Raw genomic sequence first — 13,074 nt, 5'->3', positions numbered from 1 at the left:
TTGCCAGAACGATTCGATAGGATGATTCACAATTGAAGATGCAGAAGAGTATAGTCTGAATTATTCCTCTTCTTTCCCTCTCCCAATATTCTTCCCTAGAAGGAGCAGCAATAAGCAACTTCTTATATCTCCTTCCATATGTGAGCAAATAATATAAACACACTTCCCTCTCCTTTGTTTTTTTTTACAAAAGTGACAGTATGCTATACACACTGTTCTTCACCTTGCTTTTCTCTTTATCAATTTTTTTTTTTTTAATGGCCACACCTGCAGCATATGGAAGTTCCCAGGCTAGAGGCTGAATATGAAGTGCAACTGCTGGCCGACACCACAGCCACAGCAATGCCAGATCCAAGCTGCATCTGTGACCTGTGTCGAAGCCTGCAGCAACACTGGATTCTTGACCTACTGAGCAAGGCCAGGGATCAAGTGGGCATCTTCAGGGATGCTAGTCAGGTTCTTAACCTGCAGAGACACAACAGGAACTCCGACAACATATTTTAGATAGCACATCATGTCAGTATTTAAAGTGTCCTTGTTCACTTTTATGGTTGTAGAATGTTCTGCTATAAAGATGCACTATAATTTAACAACAACGTTTTCCAAAAAAAAGTATTATTATGACTCACAAAACACAAGTAATTAAGAAATAAAAAGGTGGAGTTCCCGTCGTGGCGCAGTGGTTAATGAATCTGACTAGGAACCATGAGGTGGTGGGTTCAGTCCCTGCCCTTGCTCAGTGGGTTGACGATCCAGCGTTGCCGTGAGCTGTGGTGTAGGTTGCAGACACGGCTCGGATCCCGCATTGCTGTGGCTCTGGCGTAGGCCGGTGGCTACAGCTCCGATTGGACCCCTAGCCTGGGAACCTCCATATGCTGCGGGAGCAGCCCAAGAAATAGCAAAAAAGACAAAAAAAAAAAAAAAAGAAAAGAAATAAAAAGGTAATCAGTGGAGTTCCCATCGTGGCTCAAAGGAAACAAATCCAACTAGGAACCATGAGGGTTCCATCCCTGGCCTCGCTCAGTGGGTTAAGGATCTGGCATTGCCGTGAGCTGTGCTGTAGGTAACAGACGTGACTCGGATCCTGTGTTGCTGTTGCTATGGTGTAGGCCAGCAGCTGTAGCTCTGATTTTACCCCTAACCTGGGAACCTCCATATGCCAGCGGGTGCAGCCCTTAAAAAGCAAAAATAAAGAAAGAAAGAAAAAGGTGAGCAAGTAGTAAACAAAACTTTGTTTCTACAGTATGAGGATACAGGCCCCTTGAAGAAAATGGAATTTCATACAACACAAAAAACCACCTCAGGCCAGGTCTCCAATCCTGGCTCATTCAATTACAATGATTAACACCACAGATGTTACCAAATCATCCATTCTTAAAGTGAAATAAACTTTAACCCATCAATTTATGGGCCCATTAGCTTTCTAAGCATTCCATCTAAAAAGTAAACTAGAGAGTACCCATTGTGGCTCAGTGGAAAGGAATCTGACTAGCATCCATGAGGACATAGGTTCAATCCCTGGTCTTGCTCAGTGGGTTAAGTATCTGGCACTGCTATGGCTGTAGCGTAGGCCAGCAGCTACAGCTCCAATTCAACGCCTTGCCTGGGAACCTCCATATGCCACAGGTGAGGCTCTAAAAAGAAAAATAAATAACTGCTCGAGGACAACCAAAAAGAATTTTTTTTTTTTTGGCTGCGCCCACGGCACACAGAAATTCTCAGGCCAGGGGAACCCAGGTCACAACAGTCACAATACTGGATCCTTAACCAGGAGTCACCAGGGAACTCCCCCAATTTCTTTTGTCTCTTTAGGGGCGCACCCACAGCAGATGGCAGTTCCCAAGCTAGGGGTCAAATCAGAGCTGTAGCTGCCGGCCTACACCACAGCCACAACAACACAGGATCCAAGGCAGGTTTGTGACCTACATCACAGCTCATGGCAACCCCAGATCATTAACCCACTGAGCAAGGCCAGGGATTGAACCCATGTCCTCATGGAGACCAGTTAGGTTTGTTACCGCTGAGCTGTAACAGTACAATTGGGAACTTTCCCAATTTTTATTTTTTAATAAATAACTATTCAATATGTGATAGTTCCTAGTTTTTACTGAATCCCTAGAAACTATTACAGATACCAGATTTAATTGTTATAGCAACCAAATAATCTGGTATCCTGAAAGAATATAGAACAGAAAAAAGACATTAGAGAAAAACTAAAGAATCTGAATAAAGAACAGCACTTCGTTAACACTGATGTACCAAAGTTGATTCCTTAGTTGTGACAAATACACCATAATAATACAAGGCGTTATTAATAGAGAGAAGCATATATAGGAACCCCCTGTACCATCTTTGCAATGTTTCTGTAAATCTAGAATTATTTTAAAATAAAAATGTTATTAAAAAAGAAAAAAGCTGGGTCTCTCTCACTTCTTATACCAATATTAACTTCTGATAGATCAAAGAACTAGTATTTTAACAATGTAAACATATTAGGGAAAAAAAAATCAGAAAAAATTTAAATATGTAGATTCTAACACATACGACAAACTGTTAATTTCCTTGGGATGATCAATAGCATGGTACATGCTCCAAATCCAGGCTACCTGAGTTCATATCCCAATTCTGCCAATAATTAGTTGGTTAAATTTAAGACAAACTATTTTCCCTCTTTCTGCTTCACTTTCCTCATCTTTCAAAAGAATGTGTTAACAGTACTTACCTCATTGGACTAATGTGAGAATTAAATAAACTAATGCATGTAAAATGCATATGGCCAAGAGGCACACAGTAATAGCAATTACTATTATTCCTTATTGTAGAAACATTCTTACAATTTAATAAAAGACTAATAACTTTAGAGGGAAAAAAAGCCACAAATAGATAAGTTCAAAGAAATATATGTATAAGAATAAGCTCAAACTCTCTAATTATTATGGACACATGAAACACATGAATAGGGAGTTCCTATCATGGTTTGGTGGGTTACCAACTCAACTAGTGTCCATGAGGATGTGGGTTCGATCCCTGGCCTTGTTCAGTGGGTTAAGGATCTGGCATTGCCGTGAGCTGTGGTGTAGGTCACAGACACAGCTTGGATCCAGTGTTGCTGTGGCTGTGGTACGGGCTGGCAGCTGCAGCTCCAATTCGACCTCTAGCCTGGGAACTTCCATATGCCGAGGATGCAGCCCAAAAAACAAAAAGGAAAAGGAAACACATGAATAAAGTAGCAGATGCCATTTTCACCCATTCAATTGGCCGAGACCCAAAATTTTGAGAAATAACAGTATTGGACAGAGTATGGAGAAACAGACACTTGCAAATACTGCTGGTGGGAGTATGATTTGGAAAAAATGCTGGAGCAATCCTACTACTCACTACCTAAGTCCAAAAAGGTATTTACAGGCATGCTCACTAAGCATCATTTATAATAGTGAAAAACAAGAAAATAACCAAAACTGTTCGCAAGAGAATGGCCAATTTTTAGCAATGAGTTACTGCCATACACATATCATGGCACACCGTTGAGTAACGAAAGAAAAATACAGACTATTGGTGTGATACTGTTTATGTTACAAAAAAATAGAAAATATTATGAATATAAACAAAAGATCTGGAAGAACCAAAGTAATAACAGTATTATTTATGTCTTACCCATGTGAAGATTGCGGAGTGGGGGATAGATATCAGAGGAAAAGTCAAGAGAATGTTACTTATCGGTAAGGTTTTAATTCTCTATCAGAAAATGTTTTTTATGCATTACATGGGGAATTTAAAAATTAACTTTTTAATGATATATACAAACTTAGAATAAAAGAAATTTCACAATACCATGCAGCCATTAAAAAAAATAACAAGGGAGTTCCTGTCATGGCTCAGGGTTAATGAACCTGCCTAGTATCCATCAGGATGCAGGTTTGATCCCTGGCCTTGTTCAGTGAGTTAAGGATCTGGCATTGCTGTGAGCTGCAGTGTAGATCACAGACGTGGCTCTGATCCTATGTTGTTGTGACTGTGGCGTAGGCCAGCAGTTACAGCTCTAATTTGAACCCTAGCCTGAGCACTTCCATGGGCCTCGGGTGAAGCCCTTGAAAGACAAAAAAGTAATAATAATAGTGAAAACCTAAATATGTTGCTATGTACCAATATGAAACAATCTTCAAAGTAAAGCATTAAATTTAAAAAGGAGGGGACAAAAAGTACCCTCTTAGCTCAGGGGGTTAAGGATCTAGCTTTTTTTTTTTTGTCTTTTTACCATTTCTTGGGCCGCTCCCATGGCGTATGGAGGTTCCCAGGCTAGGGGTCTAATTAGAGCTGTAGCTGCCAGCCTACTCCAGAGCCACAGCAACTAAGGATCTGAGCCGCGTCTGCAACCTTCACCACAGCTCACAGCAACACGGGATCCTTAACCCACTGAGCAAGGCCAGGGATCAAACCCACAACCTCATGGTTCCTAGTTGGATTCATTAACCACTGTGCCACGATGGGAACTCCAAGGATCTAGCTTTGTCACTGCTGTGGCTCTGGTTATAGCTGTGGCTCTGGTTTGATCCCTGACCTGGGAACTTCCACATACCACAGGTGTGGCCACAAAAGAAAATAAAAAATAAATAAATAAAAATAAAAGGAGGGGACAGGGTTTCCCACCATGGCTCAGCGGTTAACGAATGTGACTAGCATCCTTGATGATGCAGGTTTGATCCCTGGCCTCGCTCAGAGGGTTAAGGATCCCCTGTTGCCGTGAGCTCTGGTGAAGATCTCAGACACAGCTTAGATCCCGTGTTGCTGTGGCTGTGGAGGAGGCCGGCAGCTATACCTCCAATTTGACCCCTAGCCTGGGAATCTCCATATGCTGCGGGTACAGCCCTAAAAAGCAAAAAAAAAAAAAAAAAAAAAGGAGGGGACAAGTTTCTTTAACTGTGTAAATTATATAATTTCAAAGGATATATACACATAAAGGCTTGTATAAGTACATATAATTCCTGCAAATGTACAGAATAAATATTGCCTCTGTGGAAGAAAACAAAGGGCTGGGTAAGCAGGAAGTGTCCAGAGGTTTTCTGGTTTTTTTTTTTTGTTTTTTTGGTTTTTTTCGTCTTTTTGCTATTTCTTTGGGCTGCTCCCACGGCATATGGAGGTTCCCAGGCTAGGGGTCGAATCGGAGCTGTAGCCACCGGCCTACACCACAGCTCAAGGCAACGCCGGATCGTTAACCCACTGAGCAAGGGCAGGGATCGAACCCACAACCTCATGGTTCCTAGTTGGATTCATTAACCACTGCGCCACGACGGGAACTCCAAACTTATATATATATTTTTTTTTTCAGAGGTTTTTAAATCATACATTTCCTAGTACTGTTTTAACTTTGTGTTTTGGCCACACCCTCGGCATACAGAAGTTCCCAGGCCAGGAGTTCCCATCGTGGCTCAGCAGAAACAAACCCAATTAGTATCCATGAGGACGCAGGTTCGATTCCTGGCCTTGCTCAACATTGCCGTGAGCTGTGGTGTAGGTCGAAGGTGTGGTGGATCCGGTGTTGCTGTGGCTGTGGTGCAGGCCAGTGGCTGTGGTGCAGGCCAGTGGCTGTGGTGTAGGCCAGCAGCTGCAGCTCCAATTCCACTCCTAGCCTGGGAACTTCCACATACCATGGGTGCGGCCCTGAAAAAAAAAAGAAGAAGAAGAGGAAGAAGATCCCAGGCCAGGGATCAAAACCGCACCACAGCAGGGGCAACATGGAATCCTTAACTGCTAGGCCACTAGAGAATTCCAGTACTATTTTAACTTTTTACCATACATACTTTGTTTCTCATTCTACAAACAATTAACCGAATGTCAATTTATTGTTAATCTACAAGAGTTGACAACTCATTCTTCTTGATGGGTGGTGTTCAAAGTCTGGGCACATGCACTTCAGCTAGTACGTAAGAAGATACATTAGGGTGTGGAAAGAATATATAGCTTCCATTTATATTCATTTCTATCTAAACAATAAGATGGAAATTAAGCTTTATTAATATTTAGTATATGGATTGACACTGGCATATATATAAACTACAGCATGAGGTAATTCTTGACTGTGACAGTGACGTATGATAAGCGACAGTGTCTCCTCCACCTTACACTCCTCTCAGTATATTGTAAAGCACTGTACTTTACCTAAGCCCAGTTAAATAGACTTACAGATTATAGTATCTGGTTTAACTAAACTAAATCCTTGCAAAATAGCCAAGCGGTTTTAAAAAATTCTTGCAAAGAAAGATTCTTGCAAAGAAAGATGAAAGCTAAGATGACGAATATACACACAAGCAAACAATAAAAGAGCTGACACCTCTACTCTTAGTGTGAGCTCAACAGCCAAAACACAAAGTTAAAATAAGACTTAATCGGATCTAACAGGCGATCTCAAAACTTGAAATTTATCAAAACTATTTGAAATACACTTACGCACATGATTGCTAACAATGAACCTCAAATCCAAGTACATATGGCTACATTGCCATCACAATTATAAGACTGTTAAAAACAAGAATCCAGAATATGAAAACGAATCTCTACAATATTTTTAGTATGTTTAAAGGCAAGAAACCACACCAAATGGAGTTCCTGCTGTGGCTCAGCAGATTACAAACCCAACCAGGAATCCATGAGGGTGTGAATTCGCTCTCTGGCCTCACTCAGTAGGTTAAAGATCCTGCATTGCTGTGAGCTGTGGTGTAGGTCACAGACACAGCTAGGATTTGACCTCTAGCCTGGGAACTCCCATTCGCCGCAGGTGTGGCACTAAAAAGCAAAGGGGGAAAAAAAAACCACACTAAAGCAAATGCCACGTGAATCAAATATTTAAACATTAAAAAAAATGAAATCATAAGAATACAAAAAAATATGAGAATTTAAAAAAATAATCTATGTAGGAAGGCCTCGCCAAATATGACAATGAAAGACTGATAAATCTGACTGAGTAAAAAAAATTCCTGCATAACCAAAAAAAAAAAAAACTTAAACATAAGTATCAAAAAAGGTGCTATACGCTATTGAAGGGATCGAGGAGAAATAGGTATTTTCATGCTATTGCTGGTAGCTGTATAGACCAATAGAACTTCAATGGGAAGCAATTCGGCAATATCTAACAAAATTACTAATTCACATACCCTTTGACCCTGTAACTCATCTAGGAATTTTCTTACAGAGATAATCACAAAGTAAAAAAATGATCACTTGGAAATTACTTAGGACTGGTTACATAAATTAAGGTACATGCATACAATGCAATTCTATGCAGTCATTAAAAAGAATGACAAATTTCTAAGCTGGGTATGAAATTGTATGATTTCTAAGACATACTGTTAAGAGAAGAAAACAAGATTCAGAATAGCGTTTGTGGTATGCTACCATTTGTGTGCAAAAACTGGGAAGGGGGTAGCATAAAAACATAAAATAGGAGTTCCCCTGTGGCTCAGCAGTAATGAACCCAACTAGTATCCATGAGGATGCAGGTTCTATCCCTGGCCCTGCTCACTGGATTAAGGCTCCAGCACTGCCACAAGCTGTAGGGTAGGTCGAAGACATGGCTTGGATCCGGCATTGCTGTGCCTGTGGTGTAGGCCAGTGGCTACAACTCTGATTCGACCCCTAGCCTGGGAACCTCCATATGCCACATGCGCAGCCCTTTAAAAGAAAAAAAAGAAAAAGAAGGAAGGGAGGGAGAGAAGGGAAAGGAAAGGAGGAAAACAAGGAGTACAAGAGAATGGAGCTAATGAGGAGGGAGAGGAGTAACTGATGAGGGCCTCAAGATAATGGGAAGCCAATTCACCTGGGATAAAGCCGACAGTCCATAGGGCAAACTCTGGCTTGTAGCACTTGAGTGAAATGGGAAAGAAGCCACTGGAGAGCTTCCAAAAAAGCAAAGTGATCTGACTTATGCACTATTTCAAAATCCTGTAAAAAAGTCACTGGTAGAGATGGACTTTTTACTGGGATGCTGTTTCACCCAGTAGCACATTAGGGACTAAAAATTCCAATCTTAACACTGCCCCCTTCCCACCCCACCCCCTGCCCGCGCGCGCGCACGCGCGCGCGCACGCGCGCGCGCACACACACAGTAAAAGAATACTCCCCAATTAACTTTATGTAGTTAGTAAAATCTTGAAACTAAAAACAAACAAAATAGTTCTGGAAAGGAAAACTACATATTAATCTCTGAACAAAATTTAAGTCCTGGAAAAAATATTGGCAAGCCAAACTTAGAAACTTATGTCAATAATAACAGCTAACACTTACTGAGCACTACACTAAATACTTTCCATGGACTGACTCATTCAATCCTAACAATCCCATGGTGTGAATACTATCACCCATTTTACAGACGGAGAAACTGACACACAGAAACGCTAAGTAATTTGCCCACGTCCACAGATAGAAAGAGGAGATCCTTTGGAGTTCCCATCGTGATGCATCAGAAATGAATCTGACCAGGAACCATGAGGTTTCGGATTTGATCCCTGGCCTCGATCAGTGGGTTAAGGATCCAGTGTTGCTGTGAACTGTGGTGTAGGCTGGCAACTGCAGCTCAGATTCGACGCCTAGCCTGGGAACCTCCATATGCTGTGGGTGCTGCCCTAAAAAGACCAAAAAAAAAAAAAAAAAAAAAAAAAGAAAGAAAAAGTGGAGATCCTGGATTTTTAAAATACACATGAGATTCTGATTTACTTGCTCCAGGGTTGGACCCAACATTTTTTAAAGCACCCAAATGCTATTGATGTGCTGCCAGGGTTGTGAACCACTAAGTCCATTCGCTGAAAGGTTTCCCCTACCCTGAGAGAGATTACATGTACATGGACACAGCCAAAGCAAGAGATGTTCTAGTTAGGATGTAAATATGAAACCAGAAGCAGAGATGAGAAAGCATGATTTTTAAGATCCTTTCCAACAGTGAAATTCTATGACTGTGTGTCCCTACATTGCCTTTCTAGAATTATAGGACAAGATTTCATGCTATAACTCCTAAGAGATCCAATTCTAGGTCTTCTGTGGCAAAACCTGTCAGTTTACTTCTTTGACATGGACTTCTCACCGCCACCCCCAGCCAAAGAGAGTATGGTAAAACATACAAGCAGCTTATAATACTAAAGTTATTTTCAGAACAAAATAAAGCTCTACTTTACAGAAAGAGTAGAAAAAGAGGGAATAACTCAGTGGCCAAGCTACTATTTTTCAAAAGTCTAACTAGAAAACTATTACTGAGCTGCCCAAAGACCAAGCCCCTTCCCACTTCACATCTGTTAACTACAGCTGAAGCTACAAAGCAATAGTAACACTTCTCTCCCTGTTTTCTGCTGTTGACACCGTGCATTGTGGCTCTATCAGGTCAGGAACTGCTGTCACAGTGAGCCAGCAGAGCCAAGGTGACAGCTAACCTACAAAGTGTCAGGAAGGCTTTCTGAGAAGGGATGGAAGGAAAAACAGGCTATCTCAGCAGGCTCCAGGAGTCGGGCCTCCGACCCACTGCCCCATCTATCTCCCGTCCCCAAGGACAAGCAACGTGCTCACCAGTTATCCAAAACAGTGGCAACAGCTATTCCTAATGTGACTTCTCTTTGATCCTGCAGAAATCAGAGCCACTTAGCCTTCAAGGAATTGGAATTAGTACCTTCCATCACTTCCCAAAATTACTTTTGTAGTCGTGGCATTGATTTTAAAAGTTTTTCTAGGGGAGTTCCCGTCGTGGCGCAGCGGTTAAAGAATCCAACTAGGAACCATGAGGTTGCGGGTCCGATCCCTGGCCTTACTCAGTGGGTTAAGGATCCAGCATTGCAGTGAGCTGTGGTGTAGGTCGCAGATGCGGCTCGGATCCCGTATTGCTGTGGCTCTGGCATAGGCAGGCAGCTGTAGCTCCGATTGGACCCCTAGCGTGGGAACCTCCATATGCCACGGGAGCGGCGCTAGAAAAGGCAAAAAGACAAAAAAAATTTTTAAAAATAAAAGTTTTTCTAGAGTAGGATATAGGAAAAACCATTAAGTCAAATACATAAAATAATTGAAGAGGGAATTCCCCCTTAGACGTGGTTGTTCTATTGGGTAGGCGATGAGTCAACTGGTTCTACCACTTTCAACTCTATGTGCTGCTACTTCACAGAACTGAGAGCTGGTTTAGGTAGCCTCCCCACCTAATGGGTATTAGAGTCCTAATGGTCCAGCCACATAAAACTCCTGACCATTTCTCCCCATGCTTCTCCCATCTTATGCCTCTGCTGATACTGTCTACTCTACCGGATATGACTCTTCCACATCCCTTTCTGAAGCACTTCTAACCTTTTAAAGCCCAGCTCAGGAAGGTCCCATTGTGGCGTAGCAGAAACCAATCTGACTAGGAACCATAAGGTTGCGGGTTCAATCCCTGGCCTCACTCAGTGGGTTAAGGATCTGGCGTTGCTGTGAGCTGGGGTGTAGGTCACAGACATGGCTCGGATCTGGCGTTGCTGTGGCTGTGGTGTAGGCCGGTAGCTGTAGCTCTGGTTCAACCCCTAGCCTGGGAACTCCATATGCTGTGGGTGAGGCCCTAAAAAGCAAAATAAATTAATAAATAATTTAAAAAAAAATAAAGCTCAAACCTCACTTCCTCTAAGCTATTCTCCCAAGTCCCACACCCACACCTGTATTAATGTCCTTTATATACCTGTTACAATATGGCATCCCTCACCCTTTCCCCTTCTTAGATAGCCTTGTATCTGTCTCCAAAAAACTATCTGGCCCTGGGGGACAATGATCAAGTTTCAAGGATCTCTGTTCATGCCTTTCAGTATCTCATACAAAGAAAACCTTCAGGAATGCAAGCTGCATTCAAAGAAGGTGCTCTGCTGGTCTGACCCTGGTTTGCTATGGTCACAATACAGGGCTCTTCCTCTTTATATGTCTTCTTTTGTTAGCTTGCCTAGCATATTAACCCTTTAAAAATAATTTTACTATTTTCCTTGCTACATATGATTTTGGGTTTTTTTTTTAATTGACTATAGGTCATATAATATAAAGTTCATCCTTTTAAAGTATAACTTAGTGATTTTTAGTATATTCACAAAGTTATGCAATCATCACCACTATCTAATTCCATTATGTTTTCATCAGCCCAAAAAGAAACTGCTCCAAGTACCCATCAGCACTCACTCCCCACCGCCACTTGACCCCCTCCCCTCCAGCCCCAAGACCACACATCTACTTCGTTTCTCATGTACATGATTTTAACAAGCTTACAGTGCTCTTAATTTTTAACAAGCTTACGGTAGTCTTCAAATTTTACCATGAAAAAGAAACAGGATTTCTTATTTTAACTTAAGTCAAAAGAAAAATTTGATTCAACACAGCAACTTACTAAGACATCACTTCAGGAGACAAAAACTCTTACCAGGAAAATCAGCTTACATGTTTAGTTTCCCATTTATTTATGTGTTGTTAAGTTTTTGTTGAAGAAGTACAATATATATATATAGAAAAGGACACCTATCATAGGGTATACCTTGGTAAGTTTTCAAAAACTGAATAAAGAAGCATAACCAGCACCAAGGTCAAAAACCAAACAGAGAGAGTTCCCATCATGGCATAGTAGAAATGAATACGACTAGGAACTATGAGGTTGCGGGTTTGATCCCTGCCCTCGCTCAGTGGGTTAAGGATTCAGTGTTGCCATAAGCTGTGGTGTAGGTCACAGACGCGGCTCAGATCCTGCATAGCTGTGGCTGTGGAGTAGGCCAGCAGCTGTAGCTCCAATTTGACCCCTAGCCTGGGAACCTCCATATGCCAGCAGGTGTGGCCCTAAAAACAAAAAAGTCAAAAAAAACAAAAAAAAAAACAGAAGCTCCACCATGTCCCTCTTTCAGTCACTATGCCGCTCCAAAGAGTAAACACTATTATGACTGCTAACAGCGTATATTACTTCTGCCTATTTTGGTACTTTTATAAATAAAAGCATACATTAATTGATGCAAACTCTTGCCTTTGGAATGGATTAGCAATGAGATCCTGCTGTGTAGCACTGGGAACTAAGTCTAGTCACTTATGACGGTGCATGATAATGTGAGAAAAAAGAATGTATACATTCTTGGTGTAACTGGGTCACCATGCTGTACAGTACCAAAAAAATTGTATTGAGGAAATAACAATTAAAAAAATTAAAAATAAATAAATAAAAGCATACAGTTTGCTGTATAGAAAACTTTTACCATGAAATTCTATGGCTTGTAATACTCACCATAATCTTCTTGTACAAAGCCATGACGTTATCATCATCAAATGGTAGAAAGCCACACATAAGTACATATAAGAGTATGCCCATGCTCCAAACATCTGCCTAAGGAAGAAAAAAATAATAGTTCAAAAACAATTTAGAATGCACGTCAAAATGGCAGTATGTAATGCATCACAGAATCTTCGCAGAGCTGGAAAAGCTCAGAGATCATCCAATTCAACCCACTCATTCAAAAATCTGAAACCCAGAAAGGAAGGTTTCTCCAAAGTCACCCAATCAAGGGCAGACCACCCAGGAAGATCTCTTGACTTCCAGTTCAGTGCTCTCTCCTCTAATGCTGGACTCTAACGCTTAATAAAAAATAATTTCCAGTTGGCTGGTCTGGGCTGGGCATGACAAGGAAGAAGATGAGGCCAAGTCTCTGATTCTGAAAGACAAAACTATAGTGCCACTGAGGACTTACTACACAGGATTATGTAAACACGCATGAAGATGTCAAAACAAGCCTTAAAATTTACTACTGATAATCTGCAAATGTGACTAAGCAACACCATAAAGTCCTCTCTATGTAGAGAAACTTTAATAAGGTTCAACAATTGACTTTCCAAGGATTGAGGCTAGAAATTAGCCTGCCAGAACAAATAGTCATACAAATCTCAAAATCCCACAAAGGAGCTTAACCTTTAAGTAAGGTATCCACGTGTCCCAGGAGTGCTGAGCGCTTACTACTTATTCAAGCAGTATTTGGCCTTAGTCAATAATAATACCACCATTGGCTGAGAAGTCACAGTGCCCACCTCATTCGAGCCTTAGGAAAATTTTAAAAGGTAAAAAGGGCA

General features: G+C 41.3%; 1 protein-coding gene across 8 annotated transcripts in view; it reads right to left on the bottom strand.

Moving 5' to 3' along the window:
- Window positions 1-13,074, bottom strand: part of MELK (maternal embryonic leucine zipper kinase) — a 114,378-nt gene that overhangs the window by 62,661 nt on the left and 38,643 nt on the right. For all 8 annotated transcript variants that reach the window (XR_014823982.1, XM_021066072.2, XM_084989811.1 and 5 more), the window contains one exon: window positions 12,239-12,337. Coding sequence is in view for 7 of the 8 variants with exons in the window: in XM_021066072.2 (XP_020921731.1) it covers window positions 12,239-12,337 (99 nt within the window). In the remaining variant the exon portion in view is untranslated. The remainder of the gene's footprint in view (window positions 1-12,238; window positions 12,338-13,074) is intronic.

Source organism: Sus scrofa, chromosome 1, assembly GCF_054392235.1.
Source record: "Sus scrofa isolate SSC_HxYL_T2T_F1_AM1 chromosome 1, Sscrofa_HxYL_maternal_Yorkshire_Landrace_v2.0, whole genome shotgun sequence".
NCBI lineage: Eukaryota > Metazoa > Chordata > Mammalia > Artiodactyla > Suidae > Sus > Sus scrofa.
Note: the sequence above shows the minus strand (reverse complement) of the source record. Positions and strands in the feature narration are given on the sequence as shown.